This window comes from Ascochyta rabiei, chromosome 11 (assembly GCF_004011695.2).
Source record: "Ascochyta rabiei chromosome 11, complete sequence".
In the NCBI taxonomy this organism is placed as follows: Eukaryota; Fungi; Ascomycota; class Dothideomycetes; order Pleosporales; family Didymellaceae; genus Ascochyta; species Ascochyta rabiei.
In genome coordinates, this window is record NC_082415.1 from 1,255,212 (window position 1) to 1,272,939 (window position 17,728).

Consider the following 17,728-nt stretch of genomic DNA (forward strand, 5'->3'; position numbering starts at 1 on the left):
AGTCGAAAGGAAGAAGCATGGGTATTTTTTTTTCTTTTTTTTTCTTTTAATTTCTTGGGCTCTTCTGCTCTACGTCGCTGTGGATGACGGTTGGCATGCAGCAGTGGTGGTGAAGGGGGTGGAGATCATACCTCCTCTTTTCCTTTGACTTCGTCGGCTCCGACGCTAAGCGTCTCCTTCTCCTTCTCCTTCTCCTTCTCCTTCTCCTTCTCCTTCTCCTTCTCCTTCTCCTTCTCCTTCTCCTTCTCCTTCTCCTTCTCCTTCTCCTTCTCCTTCTCCTTCTCCTTCTCCTTCTCCTTCTCCTTCTCCTTCTCCTTCTCCTTCTCCGCACCCTCACGCTCCCTCCTCACCGCCTCCTCCTCTTCGCTCTTCTTCCGCCGCAGATACTGGCAGAACGTGGAGCGCTCTCTCATCCTGCCGCCGAACCTCAAAAACGCAAACGGCACGACACACAGCGCGACGGCCAGAAAGCCCAGCAAGCTGGTCGCCCACGCCACGCCCAGGGCTCTGTACATGGGCCGCGTGGCGAAGGGCAGCACGGCGCCAAACGACGACCGCGACAGCGACGCTGCCGCCATGGCGCTCGCGGCGAAGACTTCGTACGCGTCGACGAGGTAGTTCAGCAGCGCCATGAAGAGACACAGGTAGCCCATGCCGAACAGCACGCCCGCGCACGTAGGCACCATCCAGTGGATGTCCTCCCGCGCCGTCCATCCGAGCCAGAAGCTCGACACGACGAAAAAGGGTCCCGCGATGCAGGCTAGTGGCAGCCGGACCATTTCTTCGTTGCGAGACCAGCGCTTGTTGGCGTGTTGGGCGCGCGTTAGATACCAGTCCCACGTGAGGTAGAAGCAGGCGGAGATGAGTGCGCCGACGCCGATGGGGAGGAATGCGAGGCCTTGCTCGCCGGCGTTGAAGCCGTAGATGCCCGTGAAGATTATGGGATACGATTGTAGGTAGATATAGAATATGGCATCTGGGAAAGGAGATCAGTGGGTTGCTCGCAGGAACAGTGTATGTGTGTGTGGCTTGGACCGGCTTACATGCGTAACTCAAGTACAAGCAGGTGAACAACACCAGCGGTTCGAAACACAGCATCCGCAGAGGTCTCGTCAAGATGACAGTCACAATGTGATGCAAGTCAGTCTTCTCCAGCTCGATAGGCGCAATGATATTCTCACCGCCCGTCTCCCTGCGCAGCCTCTGCGCACGCTGCTTCAGGATCACCGGTCCGTACGTCTCGGGCAAGAAGATGAACAGCGGCCAGGTGACGCCCGCCAGGATCGCTCCGACCCAAAACCCCCAGGCCCAGGACACGACGGAGATGTAGCCTGAGATGGGCGGGCCAAGGATCGGCCCAAACGTCGTCGCAGCCATGAAGATGGCCATGCTCCTCCCTCGGCTCTTGGGGTCGTGGTAGATGTCTGCGCAGATGCCTCCTACTACGCTAATGGCGCAGCTTCCTCCAACACCGACGAACAGTCGGAACACGACAAGCGCAGCAAAGTTTGGCGCCACGGCTGACGCGATGGAGAAGACGGTGAATAGGGCGAAAGAGATGATCATGACTAGTTTGCGGCCATAGGATTCAGACAGAGGCCCGAAGATCAAGGGGCCAAAAACGTATCCCACAAGATACATCGAGGTGGGTAGGATGAGCTTGTACTCGTTGGTTTGGTGGAAGTGCTGGGATATGGGTCCTGTTGCTCCAGCGGGAAGACTACGTGCGTGTCAGTATATCGCCGAGGAACGGCATGTCGGACGATGAAGCCTACGAGGAGCCAATTGTGCTGTTCATTACTATACGGGGGGTTCAGCAAGGGGAGCCAAGCGTGGATGCAATACTCACCACTCACGATAGCCACAAACAGCGCGTATATCTTTTTCGGCTCCCTTTCCGTCAGTGTACAGGAACCACAGAAACGGAAACTTACGTACCTGTCGCCAATTGTTTGGATTCTCAGGGTCACCATCCTGGAACCGAAGGATCTTTTTGGCAATCGGCTCTTCGAGCGATGCAACGGAGTCATTCGAATGCGAGCCCGCTCTAGATGTCACATCTGACGGCGGCGAGATGACCACTTCTTCAACCCGATCCTCCTTTTCTTTCTCCAGGTCAGACGAGGAGTCTACATCTTTCTCCAAGTCCTTCAACCGAGTAGCACAAGAGCCCTCTGCACCTATGTAGCGGAATCAGCAATGTGCTTGGTTGGACATGGCCGTGCCATTCGGACATGCTCACGACGACTTCTCGATCTCCCTTGACTTTGAGTACTCGCTACACTCCGCGAAGTTGTACTTCTCACCAGTGCCACCGGGGTTGTGACGTGAAAGCCATCGTTTAGCCGCTGTTGCTGTTGATCGCGGGAATAAGTCCGCTCCAGATCCGCAGACTCCATGACGTTCAAGCTGGGCGACGGTGGGATGTCAGCAAGAGGAAGCAAGCTACCATGACAAGAAACATGCAAAATGAGATGTGAAGAAATCGGGAAAGAGGAGAAGCTCGACCCCGCGAATCCAGTCAGTATGTCCGAGGTGCATAAACTGTAGTGTAAACTGGATTGTTATTAAGGCAACGCCAGAACTAGCTGCATAACGCGGGGATAATGCGACAGCATATCGATAACGGCGCAGACCCACTTGTTGCTGCGTTGCAAGAGCCTCAAAGATGACTGTAATTCGTCGAGAGCTTATCAGATTCATGTGGTGACTCAAACTGCATGCAGGTGGTCGTGAATGCAATTTTTTTTTTCATTCCAAGTCCGAGATCAATTCCGAATTGAGCAGTCAATCCAACCCGTCAAATAACGAGGCAATGGGGTGCGAACTATTGAGTTGATAATCGTACCGTTTGCTGTTGAACGTTGTGATGCCATTGCTACTCTGTCGTCGTGGGCTATGTTTCGAGGTTGATACTTCGTCCGAAGCGACCGTATAGCGCCTTCTTCAACTCTCCCATCTCTTCCTGCACAGACTCTAGCTTTGACTTGAGCGCGTCTACGTCCTCGTCAATGGTCTGTGTGGAGCTCTCCAGGAGTTCGAGGACCTGCGGTTGGGGTAATGAGACGAAGCAGTCACCAACTTTGTAGCTTGGAGTGCGTCAGAACTGTTTGCTGGCCACTGACATATGTGCAGTAGGACGAAGATTTCGACTTACGGTACCTTGTCCTCCTCATCCACAAGCTCAAGTTCTGTTGAAATCTCCTCAAGGTCTTCCTTCTCCTTCTGTTGGGAATTAACGTTGCTCTTAAATCAACATGAATAAGGACAAAAAGAGAGAGAGCAGCAGGGCGGGGCTGTACCTACAATCTTCGCTCTAAGCTCCTCTTCTAACGTCGTCTCTTTCTGATGCAGGGAACTGAACTTATTGATCTTCTCCTGGTCTTCGCGGCGCACTTCCATATCCTCGCCTCCAGCCGAGGCTTCCTCCTCCTTGGTGAGCTTGTTCGTTTCTTAGCGGCTGATCTTACAAGTGGGGCGTTTTGGTTCAAACTCACCATGCGACGCTGCATCTTGTGGCCAGGCAGAGCTGGGCGGAGTGGTTGCTTTACTAGCGTGGGGCGCGTAAGAGGAGTGTTGAGTTGTGTGTAGTCTTGGCGGCAGTGATGAAGTTTCGGGACGGCGGGTCGAGTTCTCGCTTGGTGTTTACAGAGCGCCAAGACCATGTCTGAACAGCGACCACGACTTTGACCGTAAAGTACACGTGGAAGTATTTAAGAGCGTAGCGAGTCTTTCATCACGATGGTGGTTTCAGAGTGATAGACGGGGCGAGAGACGCACTGGTATCAACGGTCGCTTGCTAATGCAGAACGCTTGCGGTAAGAAACGTGCGTACAACTATAGAACCTATGCGGTGCCCTCATCAACTGGGTCCTTGTGCCAGAGATCACCAGGTCCCACGTCAATGGGCCCAGCTACGGAAGCGGTAGCTCCCATGGCGCTGCCCGTATGCGCCCCGGCCGTCGAAACCATCATCCAAAACACCAGGAAATGCAGACCCATCAAATACGCCGCGAAGATATTGCGACTCGTCCTTGTCTGCAACACGAGCTTTGTCACTCGCAGAATCATGCGTTCGAAGATGTGCATGCGCTTCATCGCGCGTGCTGATTCTCGACCCCTAAAGGCAGCAAAGGGCGAAAGATTCGACTCATAAGCGGAGCGGTACCGGTCGGTGGCATTGTCGCTAATTTGGACAGTGGAAGGGTTTGGGTTGGCACCATAGGATGACGCGGAGGACGCAGGTGCTCTGCTGTGTGCGTTGTAAGATGATACGTAGCGTGTCTTCTCGTATAGGTCGAGGTTGTCCTTCTGGAGCGAGCCAATCTCGGAGCGCAACGAAGAAACAATCTGGTGCGATTTCTGAAGCTCGGCCTCAAGCTCCGAGTTGCGCTTCTTGAAACGGTCACGTTGTGCCGTGACCATGGGCAAGATGCCCGAGCCTCCACCCACTTGCTCACCGGCGCGAAGTGAGGCGAGGGTGTTTTGCGAAGAGTTGTCGAATCCGGAGATGATGGATGATGTAGGTGATGTTGCCCTGCCGCGTCGTGTGCCTGCGAACGACGACTGTGGGTATCGAGACACGTAGGTTCCTGCTACTGACACGCCAGAGGGGTCAAATGCGTTGGATGCCTCCTGTTGCACCTTCTCCAGATCAGCCTCCAGCGTCTCATTGAGCGCTCTCGACTTCTCCAGGTCCATGTTTGCTTGCGAAAGCTCTTCTTGCAGAGCCTCGAGTCTGCCCTGCAAGTCCTGATGGGAGACACGCAAGACTGTCAACTCGTTGCTGAGTTTCTTGTTGCGTGCCAGTAGCAGCTGCTCTAATGTTTCGCCCTTTCCTTTGCTGGCAGCGTCGTTCTGCGACAGAGCCATTTCAGTCGCCTCGTCGTCATCATCGCCTGTCGCGAACTCAATCGACTGGATGGGTCAGTACAAGCCTGGCTCTTGACTCTGTATTTGCCTTACCTTGAGCACCTCCAGCTCCTGCTTCACATTGTCGTAGTCGCTCCACTTTTGCACTTTTTCGCGCAGAGCCTCCTTCTCGCTCTTCAGAGACTTGATCTCTCTTTCCAGGTTGCGAGAGCCAGTCTCCAGGCGCGTGCGCTCAGCGTCCTTGTCAAATCGCACATTCTCGAGCTTGCGCAACAACGACGAGTTCTCCGAGCGTAGACGAAGGAAGGCAGGATCGTCTTCTACCGCGACGTGCTGGGCGTGTGCCGATGCTGTCTGGGCGAGATCCAGACGCAGTTGCTCGTTGCGTGCCTCGACTTGGGCCAGGCGATGGCTCGTTCTCTCCAGCTCGGAGCTCACCATCTCGAGCTCTGCGGCGGTGGCACCTCCACTGCCCCCCGCTGCAGCCTCTTCTCCATTGCTCAGTCTCTGGGAGACCTCGTAGTTGGCCTTGAGCTCTTTCAGCAGTCGGTCCTGGCTCTCCACCTTCTCTTCCAAGCTCTTCTCCTTTGCCTCCCAGTTGTCCTTCTTCTCGTCGAGGACGGCAGACCATGAGGCCTCGACCTCCTTGATCTTGCTGTCTCGAGTGTCCTCGAGGGTCTTGCGGGCAGTTCGTTCCTCCTCTAGCTTCTTCTCGGACTCGTCCAGCTGTGAAGTCAAAGTTGCGACTGTGTTCTGCAGGCGCTCGTTCTCGGATGTGAGCTTCGGTACCAGCTCGTCGGCGACTACCAGGGAGTCGACGGACGCTTCGAGGAGAGGGTACGGGTCGGGCGCTTCAGACAGCGGGGAGTAGAGCTGGAAGAACGAGGCCTGGACGGTCTTGGACTGGTTCGATATCAGATCAATAAAGTTCTGGTATGCTGCGGGCTGTCAGGTTAGCGTGGCACGCAGGGTGTTGTAGGAGGAAGGACTTGCACTTCAACAGCGCCTTGAAGTCGTTGAGCTTGCTCTCGTCGTCCAGCTTCCTGAAGTCCTTTGTCTTCTGGGCCAACTCTTTCCTCTGCGTGAGCGTGTCCCTCTGGTGTGCGACGATGTCTGAGGCTACCGTGTCGAGTTGGGGGATGAGCGCGGTCAGATCGATGTCTGCAGTATGGTCAGCTCGCTGCTCGGTAGGCCCGGAGCTGCCAGGCCATACTCCTCCACGCGCCAATGGCTTTCTGGAACTTGTTGCCCTCGTCGGTCTCGGGCTGGGGTGCTGTGGCCGCTTGGCGGGGCTCTTCCGTGGCCTCTGCCAGCGCGGCGTGCGCCTCCACGTCCAGACCAGCGTCCATGGCAGCGTCGTGGGTCGCTCTCGCACGTGCGCGGTAGTGGGTGCGAGGGGGGTGCTACGGGGTGCTATGGGTGTGCTGTGGGTGTGCTGTGGGTGTGCTGTGGGTGTGCTGTGGGTGTGCTGTGGGTGTGCTGTGGGTGTGCTGTGGGTGTGCTGTGGGTGTGCTGTGGGTGTGCTGTGGGTGTGCTGTGGGTGTGCTATGGGTGTGCTACGGGGTGCTATGGGTGTGCTACGGGGTGCTATGGGTGTGCTGTGCTGGGTTCGCCAGAGCGCGGCTCTGTATGCGATGCGGCTCCGTATACGGCTAGTCCTGCTTTCTTGTGTCGTGGTGGAGCTCGCGTCGACACGGAGCTGGGGGGTGACGCGCGCGCGGGAGACTAGGCAGCCGATTGGCGCAGCTACGGTACCGGTACGCGCTCGAGCTTGTGCCTGGACATGATGCGACTGTGTGTGCCTGCCACCACCACTGCCACCACCACTGCCACCACCACTGCCACCGCCCAGAACATGGCCCCCCCTTCGCGCCCTTGGCCGGCGTGGCGCGTGTGATGCTCCCGCTCCGGCTCCTGCTCCTGCTCCTGCTCCGGCTCCTGAATAATGGCAGACGCAGCTCCTCCCCCGCCCCTGCAGGACGGCCCCTTTGTCCTCCGCAAGCTCGTCTCGGACCTGCCGCTGTCCGCGGACGGGCAACACAGCGATGCGCGCATCACCTGCGTCGAGATCTGGGGTACGTGCTTGGCCTCCCGTCCGCAGCCTCCACGCCCACGCCCCCCGCAGCTGACTGCCCCCCAGACGGCAACCTCTACGTGGGCACCTCGGCCGCCGAGCTCCTCCACTTCGTCCTGCTCCCCCCCGACGCCGACGACCCTTCGGCAGAGCCCACCGCCATCGTCGCCTCCAGGCTCGAGCCCCCGCACAACGACCCCACCGGCCCCGGCGTGCAGCAGATCCTCGTCCTCCCCCGCATCTGCAAGGCATGCGTCCTGTGCAACAACACCCTGTCCATGTACTCGCTGCCCGAGCTGAGCCCGGACTCGACCTTCAAGCCCATCTCTTGCCTGTGGGTCGGCGGCGTCGACCTGAACGAAGCAGAGGGCGACGACGAGGGCGTCGTCGTCGTCATTGGCCTGAAGAAGAGGCTGCGACTCGTCCAGATCACCGAGAGCTCGCCGCCCAAGGCAGTCAAGTCCATCGAGTATGGCGCATGTCTGCTCTCTGTCAGGCGCGACGCCTTCTCGTGCGCCGCTGACAGCCACTCGTATGCGCTGCTGGACGTGATGCACCAGCAGAAGATTGGCCTGTTCCCCATCTCGTCTTTGGATCCCAACGCTGGCCATGTCGGAGGCGCTGCCGAGACAATCGCTACCGTGCCTCACCCCCCGTCGAGAAGTCTGTCGTCCGCGAGCGCACAGCCATCCGCGAGCGAGCAGAGAGGCCACAACCGAAGCACGAGCCTCAATATCATGGGCATAGGCAGCGCTCCTTCTTCACGAACCGCAAGCCCACCACCCCCGCCACAACGCCATGGTTTTAATGTACCAGACTCACCATCACCGACCGTCTCGCCAGCACCGGCCCACCACCCCGCTCGCTCTCCCGCACGCCCTGCCGCAGGAGAAGCCACAGAGGGCACAGCTGCTGAGAAGCCTTTACCGCCCCCGCCAGGAGAGGCCATCCCGCAGCTGGAGCTACAGAAAGCTCCACAGCCCCCGCCCTTCGTTCCTCTAAGGCCCCACATTGCATCACCAACCCCAAACGAGTTCCTGCTCACCGTTGGCACCACCCCATCCGAACAGGGCGTCGGCATGTTCGTCAACCTGGACGGCGACATGTGCCGGGGAAGCATACAGTTCAGCAGTTACCCGGATGCACTGCTAGTCGACGGCTCGGGCATAGATTGGACAGCCTCCATGGGCCCTGACATGGACGCCGAGGAAGGCTACGTGCTGGCTGCGGTTCACCGAGGGGCTGGTGATGAGCTTGAGTACGGCGTTGAGATCCAAAGATGGGACGTGGATCCTGGTGCGGGCGAAGCAACCAAAGATTGGCTGAACCTCGGCGCACTAGGTCTCTCGACACCAGACGGTACCCACATCCCAACACCCCTGGGTATGCGTACCATAGTCCAGCCTTACGACCTTGTCCTTCCTCAAATCGGGGCCAAGCTTACTGTGCAGCGGCTGCAGCTTCCCTCCAAGACGGGTGTAGACACGCCAGAGAGAGCAGCGCCAGTCCACACAGCGCAAGAAAAGGCAGACCTCGAGTTTACAGAGCGGCTGTCCAAGCTGAAGTCTCGGAATGTGATATGGGCCGGCAACCAGATTTGGTGGATTGTCCGCAACCCCCTCGTCACACGCTTGGACTCGCGTTTGGAGCAAGCTACGTTCGCAACCGTCGACGGTGAATGGAGATTACACCCGCATCGCAACCCGGTGGAGAGAGTACTTGGCGACATACGAGGGCAAGATCCCCGCAACGAGTCCGAGTATCTCAGCCTCATCTACATACGTCAAAAGGCATCCGTACTCCTTTTCATGGACGTCGTCCTTCGCACAAGGATCAACATCATCATCTTCGAAAACGAGAAACGCATCACCGAACAAGCTCTCATCGAAGGTGAGGTGGATCCACGTATCGTGTTATCGTTGCTACCGGTCTTGAACAAAGAAGTGGTCCAGGGACCGGAAGGCATCCAGGTCTCTGGTGGTATAACATCAATCATCGAGCAGTTCTTGCGGCAGAATGACCTGTCGACAATGCCGACAGACGTCAACGGGCCTTTTGGTGATAACCTGCTCCATTTCGTTAAGAGGTATCTGCAGTTCTGGAGAAGGAGGAAGGGCATGGCAAGCGTTACGAGTGATCCGTTCGTCTTCAGCACGGTTGACGCTGCACTGTTGCATATCTTATTATTACTGGATCAAGGCAGCCCCAATGGCACGTCAAGCACAGGAATGTATCGTGCCGAGCTTAATGAGCTCGTCGACCGGGAGGTCGAGTGTTTTGACCGAGCTGTGGAACTACTCGAACAGTTCAATCGGCTCTACGTGCTTAGTAGGCTGTATCAAAGCAACTGCAAGGCGTCAGCCAAGGCTTCAAAGGTGCTAGCCACATGGAAACGCATCCTTGATGGCGAGGAAGATGCGGGTGGCGCCTTTGTCGACGGCGAGAACGAGCTGCGCAAGTATCTTGCACGCATTCGGGATCAGTCGCTAGTGGAGGAGTACGGCGCATGGCTCGCGAATCGCAACCCCAAGCTCGGTGTACAGATCTTTGCCGACGATCACAGTAGAGTCAAGTTCGAGCCCACAAGCGCTGTTGAGCTGCTGAAGGAAAAGGCTCCCGGTGCTGTCAAAGAGTACCTGGAGTACCTCGTCTTTGGCAAAAAGGTACATGTCTCACATAGTAGTCACACTTGCCAGATTACTAACCTTGGATAGCACACACGCTATGTGAACGAGTTGATTGCGTTCTATCTAGACACAGTCATTCACGAGCTCGAGACCAATTCCGAGTCCCGTGACACATTATCCCAGACCTACGAGACCTACCGCATCCTCGAGCCCCCAAAACCCACCTACCACCAATTCATAACCGACAACGCCATCCCAGCAGAATGGTGGCAAGCACGCCTACGCCTCCTCCAACTCCTCGGCTCCAACCAGCCTACTACCTCCTCCTACCATGTCAGCACCATCCTCGCACGCCTCGAGCCGTACGAGGAAGAACTGGTGCCCGAGATGATCATCCTGCACGGCCGCCAGGAACAGCATCAAGAAGCGCTACGCCTGTTGACGCACGGTCTTGGCGACTTCGACACAGCGATAAGCTACTGTCTGTATGGATACAGTTCCATCTTCCGCCCCACCACCAGCGGCACGCTACCGATCCCACAATCCGAGCTCCCGTCGCGCCTCGAGCAGTCGCGGCTCTTCAACTTTCTCCTACAAGAGTTCCTCAACATCGAGGACATGTCGCAGCGTGTCGACAGAACCGGCGAGTTGCTGGAACGCTTCGGCGGCTGGTTCGATATCGGCGACGTGCTTGCCATGCTGCCCAACGAGTGGAGTGTGGACATCTTCTCCGGCTTCCTGATCAACAGCCTGCGAAGGCTAGTGAGGGAGAAGGCAGAAAGCGACATTGTCAAGGCGCTCAGCGATGCGCAGAACAGCCAGACGAGCGTTGAGCTGGTCGAGAAGAGAGAGGCTGCTAAGCCGGTCGTCGAGAGGGTCGGTTGATGGACAGATGGCATCGGCGACAACGATGGGTGCCTCCAATGCTAGAACAGATTTCTTATTCCATTGCAACGCTCAGAGCCGGCGCCATGCATGCATACACGCATGTTCTCATTCGTCGCCGCGGGTATTCTACTCTTTGACTAGTATTCTTCCTATCCTTCTACTGACCTACATGCGGGCGAGAGACTGGGTGGTGCTGGAACGGGAGGATAAGATTCATCCTATCCCATCACATGGAGATGGTGAACAGGCGGTTTCGTAGCCATGCGTCCCTTTTGCTGGCGGACGCTGTACTTGTACGTGTGCAGCCAAGGCAGGAGGACGACAGTCACAAGGTCACATCACAGAAGAGTTCAAGAGTTGGGGTGAAGACGGGTGTTTTGTAGTTCGAGTGGGGAGAGAGAAAACCAGCACCATGATTGCTTTCTCAATTACACAACTAGTCGACACACCCGCAATACGCTCCGAGGACCACTGAAGCCAGCCAAGTGAGTCCTAACCACTTTGCAGTGACAAAACTCGCATGGTTGGGACGAAACTAGATACGAGACAAGGAAACACAAGAGAGCGCGGGAAAGACAGAAGACCGCGCCTAACGATGGAGTTGCTCGCAAGAGAACAGATAAGAGATAATCCAGATTTCGATCAGGTCGGACCGCCGGTAGAGATTCGATAAGAAGAGAAGCAAGAAAATAGGAAAGTGTCGAGCTGGAGCATTATGTCCTTCGCTTGGTTCCCCCCTGTCCATGCTTCCTCTTTCTCTAACTGGTTGTAAATGCTCGCTAAGACAGAAAAGGACAAATCCATCGTAACCAGAAAATGGAACTTGAGCTAACGGTCAACTCGTAAATGCTGTGTGCTCCAATTCCCAAGTGCTGAGGTTGGAAGGTATTCGCCAAGACGCCATGTCCAAGAAGTGGATGCATAATCATTAGAAGAAATGTGTGTGGGGTTTGGATGATTCATGAACTTCCATCTCCTGGCCAAAGTGTTAGCAAGAGTCGCATCAAGACTCCTACGGAGATGCATACCATTTTGAAGGAGTTGAGTTCCTCCTTGATTTGTTGCGCGAGCATAGGCGTGAGCCTGTTGCAGGTCGCGATGTCTCCTCGGCGGTCGTAATCGTGAGGTGACCATGCATCGTGGAATTGGATGCGCGGGCTGAAAGAGATATTCCTGGAAGCAGCCGGAGTGACTGGCAGGCTTCTTGTACTTCCGTTCGTAATTTTTGGAGGTTTCGTGAAGTAGTCGTCGCTGTTCGCCTTACCCTTGTCGTGGGTAGGGGTAATCGGCGCGTTGATAGCGAACGTGGGTTGTGGGCCGTCAAGAGGTCGAATGGTGGGCGACCCAGAGTCTGAGTTGGTTCCGTTACCTAGCAATGGTCAGCAAGGGCTCAGACGATGGAGATGCAGGCGGTGCAACTCACGCTTCAATATGCCCTTCTTCATGTTGGAAAGGATCTCAGCACGTTCGCGGTCTCCGCCGACAATGCTCTTCCTTGCCATTTCACTGGCAATCGAGCCATCGGCGTTGACAATCTCGGCAGTCCGACCAGCATCAATCGAGTTGCGCTCCAGCCTGGGATATCCGGTACCACCACGGACCTGATCCTGGGCTTTTGCGTTGACGTTGACCTTCTGGCGTTCTGCTTCAACAGAGACCATTGAGACCTGACCAACGCTGGGCCGAGAGATGGGCCCATCAGCAGCGGGTACGCCGATGACGGATTTCGGTCGGAATAGCCCCTTGATGGATCTGGTGCCCTTTTTCATCCCGCTACCCATCTTTCGAAGCATGATGGAGGCGGACGAAGCAGCCGACTGGATGGAGAGGTTGTCATTCGAGCCAATCCCCCCCTGGCCGGAGTAGATACCAGCGCCAATGCCAGCAGCTTCCTGCTTTGCAATGATGGCGGCCTGTTCCGCATCCTCATTAGTTTGGTACTTGTCTTTTCTCAGCCTCGCACGTTCGGCAGAGATGGCATTCTCGGCAGAAGCACGTCGCAGCTCGGCGGCGCTGCCGAAAGAGAAGGCTCTTCGTAGACGTGACTTCATGCCCTTGTCCTTCTCATTCACAGCTGCGAGATGCTTCATGGCTTCGCTGCCAATCTGCCCTCTCGCCGCATTCGATGGTTCTGGAGGGGAGACTGGTTGTGACAAAGGAGAGGGTGCAGTTCGTCGTGCAGGCTCTGCAGCTGCAGCAGTCGGTGGTTTGGGCGAGGTGCTTGACTGGATGCTACTGGCGCTGCCTTGTCTTTGGTGGCTGTGACTCGAGGCTGGTCGGCTGCCGGGCCGTCCTGAGTTGGACGTAGGCCGCCCAGTGCCGGTTACCGCTGTTTTCACTGGGACAGACCCAGCCAGAGTGGCACTAGGTGGTTGTTCATTGCCTTCCACTCCAGCGAAGCTACGACGCCTGTAGCGTTTCGCAGAGTCTTGGGTGCCAACTTGCACAAGGGTGTTGTCTGCGCTATTAGCCCGATTGTGTCCAGGTCTGCCGGTTGGTGTCAAGTCGTTGTCACCGACCGATGTGTCGTGGGTCGAGTTTGTGGGCGTGCTTGCTGTGGATGATCGTTGGGTCGCTGTTGGCGTAGAAGCACCTGTCGATATGCTGGCCGAGGAGTCTGTTCTCGCAGCGGCTCGCCTGTAGCGTCCCGGCGACGCCTTGACGGGAGCGTCGTCGAGCGAGAGCGACAGGTCAGGGATGGCGGTCGACAGTGTGATGGCAGTGAAGTCACCAATGGGCTTGATGTCGTTGTCATCTTTCGAGATGTGCGCGAGCGAGCGACTGGAAGAGCCCGATGTCGACACGGTGGAGTCGGACGAGGAGGAGGGATGAGAGGGGTGGCCAAGGCGAGCTTGCTGTCTATGGGCGGGAGGCTGCTGTTGTGGAGGCTGAGTGTTTTGCACGGCGGCAGGCTTGTTGTCCTGGCGTAGCTGGGGCGTGCTCGCAAAGGCATAGGGGGCTATGGGAGTCGAAGTGCCTCTGTAGCCTGTGCCCCCAGCCTGCCCGCTGTAGTTTCGCTGCATGTGCTGGCGTTGCTGGTGGGGTTGCGACGGCGCGGTTGGGTAGGCATCGGGAGAATATGGCATTGTAATGGGCGAGGTGGTCTGGGAGATTGGCGCAAGTACCTGAGCCATGTGGACCTCGTTACCACACGACTGTCGAGGCTGGGTGGTGGGTGGTAAGTGCTGTCGACGGGGACAGCGCCTGGAGCAGAGAGGACGGGACCTAGACGGAGCGGCAGTGTTAGCAGCGGTGCTCTGAGCGTGGGTGGGTCCGTCTGATGGACGATGGGACGAGGTGCTAGTGGCGGGCCATGCGGCCACTGGCGGCTGTGCAAGGACGTGGGGAGTGGAGGGAGGAGGGAGGAGGCGGCGTGGGCGGGAGGGCGACAGGGCGACAGGGCGACAGGGCAACACGCCCATGTGCGAGTGTGGACAGACGGACAGGACGGAGAGCAGTACCTGAGACAAAGGAAAGCAGAAAAGCTATTAAAACAGAGAAGAGAAGGCGGCGGCAGGCGGGCGCGGAGAGGCTGTCGTGGGTGCGACGGAGATGGCAGCAGTGTACCAAGCCTCCCGAGACGGTGTTCAAGCGTGCATTGGACGGTCACTCGAGTCGTGGGCGCGGCGGACGGCAGACGACGAACGGCAGACGGTGGACGATGGACGGGTCGACAGTCGAGCAGAAAAGGAAACGGGAAAGAATAGGGAGAGAGACAGCGAGACAGAGAGACAGAGAGACGAAGACGGAGACGGAGAGGGTGGGCGGTCAGCGGCGGCGGGTGAAGGGTTGCTGAGGTTGCTGCTCTCTCTCCGAAAGAAGGGGGTAGAGTTAGCGTCGTCGACTGCGCGTCCGTGCCATGGGCCGCAGGGTGCCCATCCAGTTCAATACGTTCACTCACGCCAGCCATTCACAGCACGGCCTGCCCATCCCAGCGCCGCTGCACCAAGCTGTCGTCGTCGTCGCGCTGTCCTGGGGGGTGCGTGAGCCGCGACGAGCCCACGGCCGTCGCGGTGTTCCCTGCGCGCTGACAGCCCCTCGACGTCTTCGCTGCCATTCTCCTGCAGCCTGGAGGGAGGGGGGCAAGGCTGCAGGGCGCGTACTATGGACTGTGGACTGTGGACTGTGGACTGTGGACTACCAACCGTGGACTGTCGATTGTGGACTGTCGATGGTGGACTGTCGACTGACTACACAGTATCGACTATGGACTGGACTATGGACTATGGCCTCTGGACTATGGCCTAGCACGCCGTAGTACGCACACCACCACACCACCACACCTGCCATTGCGCCGATCGCCCAGGCTGTCTAGCTATCTACATGCTGTTGTCTTTCAGCACTCACTCTATAACGCACACAATACCTCGAGTGGAGCGTCTCTGGCTCATAGCGTGCTCGAGCTTGCCTGACGTTTTGACGTCCTGACTCCTGACGCCTGACGTTGACGTTGAGCAGCGCGAGCACCACCACCCCGTACATCTCCCTACCCTTCCTCACACCCCGTCTGCCTGGTAACGGTGAGGTGCAGCAGAGCAGCCAGGGTTGGTCACGGCGGCCAGGGTCACCCACGCCAGAACCTCGTCTGCTGGCTGCCGTGCGGGGCGCGATCCGGCGCAGAGCAGCACAACACAGGCTCACGCTCGTCTTCACCAGCCGCCATGTTCTCGCGCATTCCAAACGTGCATTTGCGTCGCCTGGAAATTTTGGTTTGCCCGGAAGCGGCCTTGGCCCAGGGTCCATGTACGCACTGTGCACGACGCACAAGGCCCAGGAGCGCTCGACTCTTGACATCAGCCACGAATCTGAATGTTTGTGCACTGGATGCGTTTGTCAGATTGGTTTGATCCTCTGTGCGCGATTGCTGTGCGCAATTGCCTGCCATTACCGTGCGATTGCCTGCCATTACCGTGCAATTGCATGCCATTACCATGCCATTACCATGCCATTGCCTGCATTGCCTGACATTGCCGTGTCATGGCTGTGCCATTGCTATGCCATTGGCTCTTTTGGAGCTCGCCAAAAATACACTGCTCGACGCCTTTAGCGTCGGTCAATACGAGAGGGATCCAATTTACTGTGAACAGTTACGAGACCGGCCGTTAATGAGAGCGAGCAAACGAATTGGCCAACTGCAGACGGCGTTGCGGGAGCCCACACGCAGCAGCATCCACGCGGCTGAGCGTTTGCAGCAGAGGATGAACGCAGGCGGTGGGGGGCAGACCTGCAGACGAGACGGCGCGAGGCCTCACGCATCTCCAACCGTGGCCTAACGAATGTTGACAGGGGTCCCGTCGCTGCCGTGCATACTAATAGTCCATAGTCCCATATGATAAGGACGCTGGACGGTCAAAGTCCGTGAATTAAGACCTCACCGACATGTTTGTACCCCGCTCCATTGACAGGGCAGCAGCTCTGCTGCTCTCGTCCATGGACCATGGTTCCATTCGAGCACGAGATAACCTCATCGCGGCTCGCTCTCCCGGCATGCATCTATCCATGCATGCATGCAGCCAGCTATCGAGAGCAGCCATCATGACACGGCATAATCAGGGTCCTCCACCGAGATCGCTGCACACTGCACGCCTCACGCCTCACGCCTCACGCCTCACGCCAGCACGCCTGCAGGTTCGTCGACTGAGGGCAGTCAAAATAAATATTCCGCGTCTGGCGGGGATAGACAAGGCGGCGCTCGCTAAAGCGTGGGGAACCCACCCGCACCCAGCGAGATGAGATCGATTTCATGTGAATTTGCCGTCATCTTGTTAGATTGTGAGGCTCGCCTGCTCATACAACGCCTACCAAAGTCTCTGCCCTCGTCTCAACCCTCGATCCTTACCATCACAGCTTGCACTCGGACGGGCGTTCTGTCGCGGTTGCACCATGCCAACCGACTCCACTGTTTCATGCAGAACAGACCGGGATGATGCCACTCACACGGCTAATTTTGGCCAACTCGCCACTACCGCCAGCTTCCTCCTGCCGCTTTTGGTAGCATCGAGCCCCACCACAAGACCCAGGTATTTCGCCTCATCTTTCAGGAGACGGCGAAATTGGGACGCTGGGCTTTGCAGCATTCTTGTATCACAGACACCGCCATCGTGAGCCGCAACCGTTCTACTCTCGCTACCAGCTGGGGCCTTGTTCACTCACAGCTCGAAATTACCTTCTCGCGTACCCAGACTGGTGGGATTGCACCGAGGGGGCATCCGTGCTGGACCGGCTGTCTGGTCTCCTCGAACAAACTCGATGGTCGACGCTCCCAGCTGACGAGTCTTCACTTCAGTCCTCTCTTACGTCTGCGTCCAACGCCAGGGCCGATTGGACGCAATTGCACCAGTAGGCCCGTCACACCGCGTGCAGATGCACAAACAACGCACGCTTTACAACAAGTCGTAGGTTTCGAACCACAATGCTCAAGGACTCTTTTACCAGCGGCTGCCCTGTATCCGCTCAGTCTCACCGAGCTGACTAGCCCATTACGGTCCTTGGCCTCTCCAGCCGCGGAGACAAGCTAGCCAGCTGGGTCAGACAACAGCTATTCTCCACCATCGAGCCGGATAACTTGACCAACAGTAACAGAGAGCCCGCCGCGCTGACCATACACTATCATGAAGGCTGGACGCACGCGTACCTCCACCGTTCGCCTGTGACCACAGGAGAGTGATGGTGCCGGGTCAAGGTGATCCCCACATGCCTTCCTCGCAGAGCTCGATATGTCCGGATTGGGTAGTGCGCGATACTATGACCTCAGCAACATCATACACCCCGCTTCCTGTTGACCACATTCCTCCACACGTTGTACAGCTTTCTTTGTACCAGCGCTATTTTCTGCTCTGTGGGGCGTTCGCTTGTGCTTTCGAGTCTCCATCGCGATCTCTTACTCAACATATTTCAAAACTAAAAGGTCTATCCGGACGCTTGCTCTCAGGCTGTGACTTCGCCAGCATGTTGGCCCCGCGGGGCACCAATCGCTGCATTGCCTGCACCCAGGCCACGTAACGAACAGTTCGGCGAGTCCGGTTCAACGTTGCGCAGAGCTTGCGGCTGTCGAATGGCGTGTCAGCACTTGCTCAGAATGCGACCAATCCTAGGGTCGAACAGGTGCAAAACTCGCTGCTGAGGCTCTAGGCCTGATCGACACGCCCTCCGTTTAGCAGCCGCCACCTGCGGGATCTCAGAGAGCTGGGTGCCGTGGGCCTGGGTTGACTGCATACACGGAACCTCTTCGTACAACAAATGTTGTTCAATTGCCTTTGCACTTCCG

At 57.3% G+C, this 17,728-nt stretch overlaps 5 protein-coding genes across 5 annotated transcripts, besides 14 other annotated features; 1 reads left to right on the forward strand and 4 right to left on the reverse strand.

The window, feature by feature from the left end:
* Nucleotides 1-24: 24 nt before the first annotated feature.
* Nucleotides 25-56: a tandem repeat.
* A 69-nt stretch (nucleotides 57-125) lies between these two features.
* On the reverse strand, nucleotides 126-2,399 carry EKO05_0007005 (uncharacterized protein; the record flags this gene model as incomplete). Its single annotated transcript, XM_059636935.1, has 6 exons — nucleotides 126-976; nucleotides 1,044-1,720; nucleotides 1,776-1,800; nucleotides 1,850-1,889; nucleotides 1,939-2,180; nucleotides 2,243-2,399. 6 exons carry the CDS (start codon nucleotides 2,397-2,399, stop codon nucleotides 126-128), a joined length of 1,992 nt encoding a protein of 663 aa, XP_059492918.1.
* Nucleotides 173-327: a tandem repeat.
* Nucleotides 342-379: a tandem repeat.
* A 497-nt stretch (nucleotides 2,400-2,896) lies between the features above and the next one.
* On the reverse strand, nucleotides 2,897-3,512 carry EKO05_0007006 (uncharacterized protein; the record flags this gene model as incomplete). Its single annotated transcript, XM_059636936.1, has 4 exons — nucleotides 2,897-3,089; nucleotides 3,158-3,225; nucleotides 3,307-3,441; nucleotides 3,498-3,512. 4 exons carry the CDS (start codon nucleotides 3,510-3,512, stop codon nucleotides 2,897-2,899), a joined length of 411 nt encoding a protein of 136 aa, XP_059492919.1.
* A 334-nt stretch (nucleotides 3,513-3,846) lies between these two features.
* On the reverse strand, nucleotides 3,847-6,221 carry EKO05_0007007 (uncharacterized protein; the record flags this gene model as incomplete). Its single annotated transcript, XM_059636937.1, has 4 exons — nucleotides 3,847-4,917; nucleotides 4,966-5,810; nucleotides 5,866-6,033; nucleotides 6,086-6,221. The coding sequence occupies 4 exons, from the start codon at nucleotides 6,219-6,221 to the stop codon at nucleotides 3,847-3,849; spliced, it is 2,220 nt and encodes a 739-aa protein (XP_059492920.1).
* A 455-nt stretch (nucleotides 6,222-6,676) lies between these two features.
* Nucleotides 6,677-6,721: a tandem repeat.
* Nucleotides 6,722-6,769: 48 nt separating this feature from the next.
* Nucleotides 6,770-6,813: a tandem repeat.
* A 4-nt stretch (nucleotides 6,814-6,817) lies between these two features.
* EKO05_0007008 (uncharacterized protein) lies at nucleotides 6,818-10,458 on the forward strand (the record flags this gene model as incomplete). Its single annotated transcript, XM_038940823.1, has 3 exons — nucleotides 6,818-6,947; nucleotides 7,013-9,609; nucleotides 9,661-10,458. The coding sequence occupies 3 exons, from the start codon at nucleotides 6,818-6,820 to the stop codon at nucleotides 10,456-10,458; spliced, it is 3,525 nt and encodes a 1,174-aa protein (XP_038797533.1).
* Nucleotides 9,849-9,903: a tandem repeat.
* Nucleotides 10,459-11,389: 931 nt separating the features above from the next.
* On the reverse strand, nucleotides 11,390-14,371 carry EKO05_0007009 (bud neck involved protein; the record flags this gene model as incomplete). The annotated part of the gene is made up of 4 exons (XM_038940851.2): nucleotides 11,390-11,437; nucleotides 11,490-11,830; nucleotides 11,885-13,686; nucleotides 13,923-14,371. 4 exons carry the CDS (start codon nucleotides 14,369-14,371, stop codon nucleotides 11,390-11,392), a joined length of 2,640 nt encoding a protein of 879 aa, XP_038797534.2.
* Nucleotides 13,798-13,846: a tandem repeat.
* Nucleotides 14,086-14,147: a tandem repeat.
* Nucleotides 14,134-14,219: a tandem repeat.
* A 195-nt stretch (nucleotides 14,372-14,566) lies between the features above and the next one.
* Nucleotides 14,567-14,650: a tandem repeat.
* Nucleotides 14,651-14,663: 13 nt separating this feature from the next.
* Nucleotides 14,664-14,704: a tandem repeat.
* Nucleotides 14,705-14,868: 164 nt separating this feature from the next.
* Nucleotides 14,869-14,915: a tandem repeat.
* Nucleotides 14,916-15,946: 1,031 nt separating this feature from the next.
* Nucleotides 15,947-15,973: a tandem repeat.
* Nucleotides 15,974-16,042: 69 nt separating this feature from the next.
* Nucleotides 16,043-16,076: a tandem repeat.
* The last annotated feature ends 1,652 nt before the right edge of the window (nucleotides 16,077-17,728 follow it).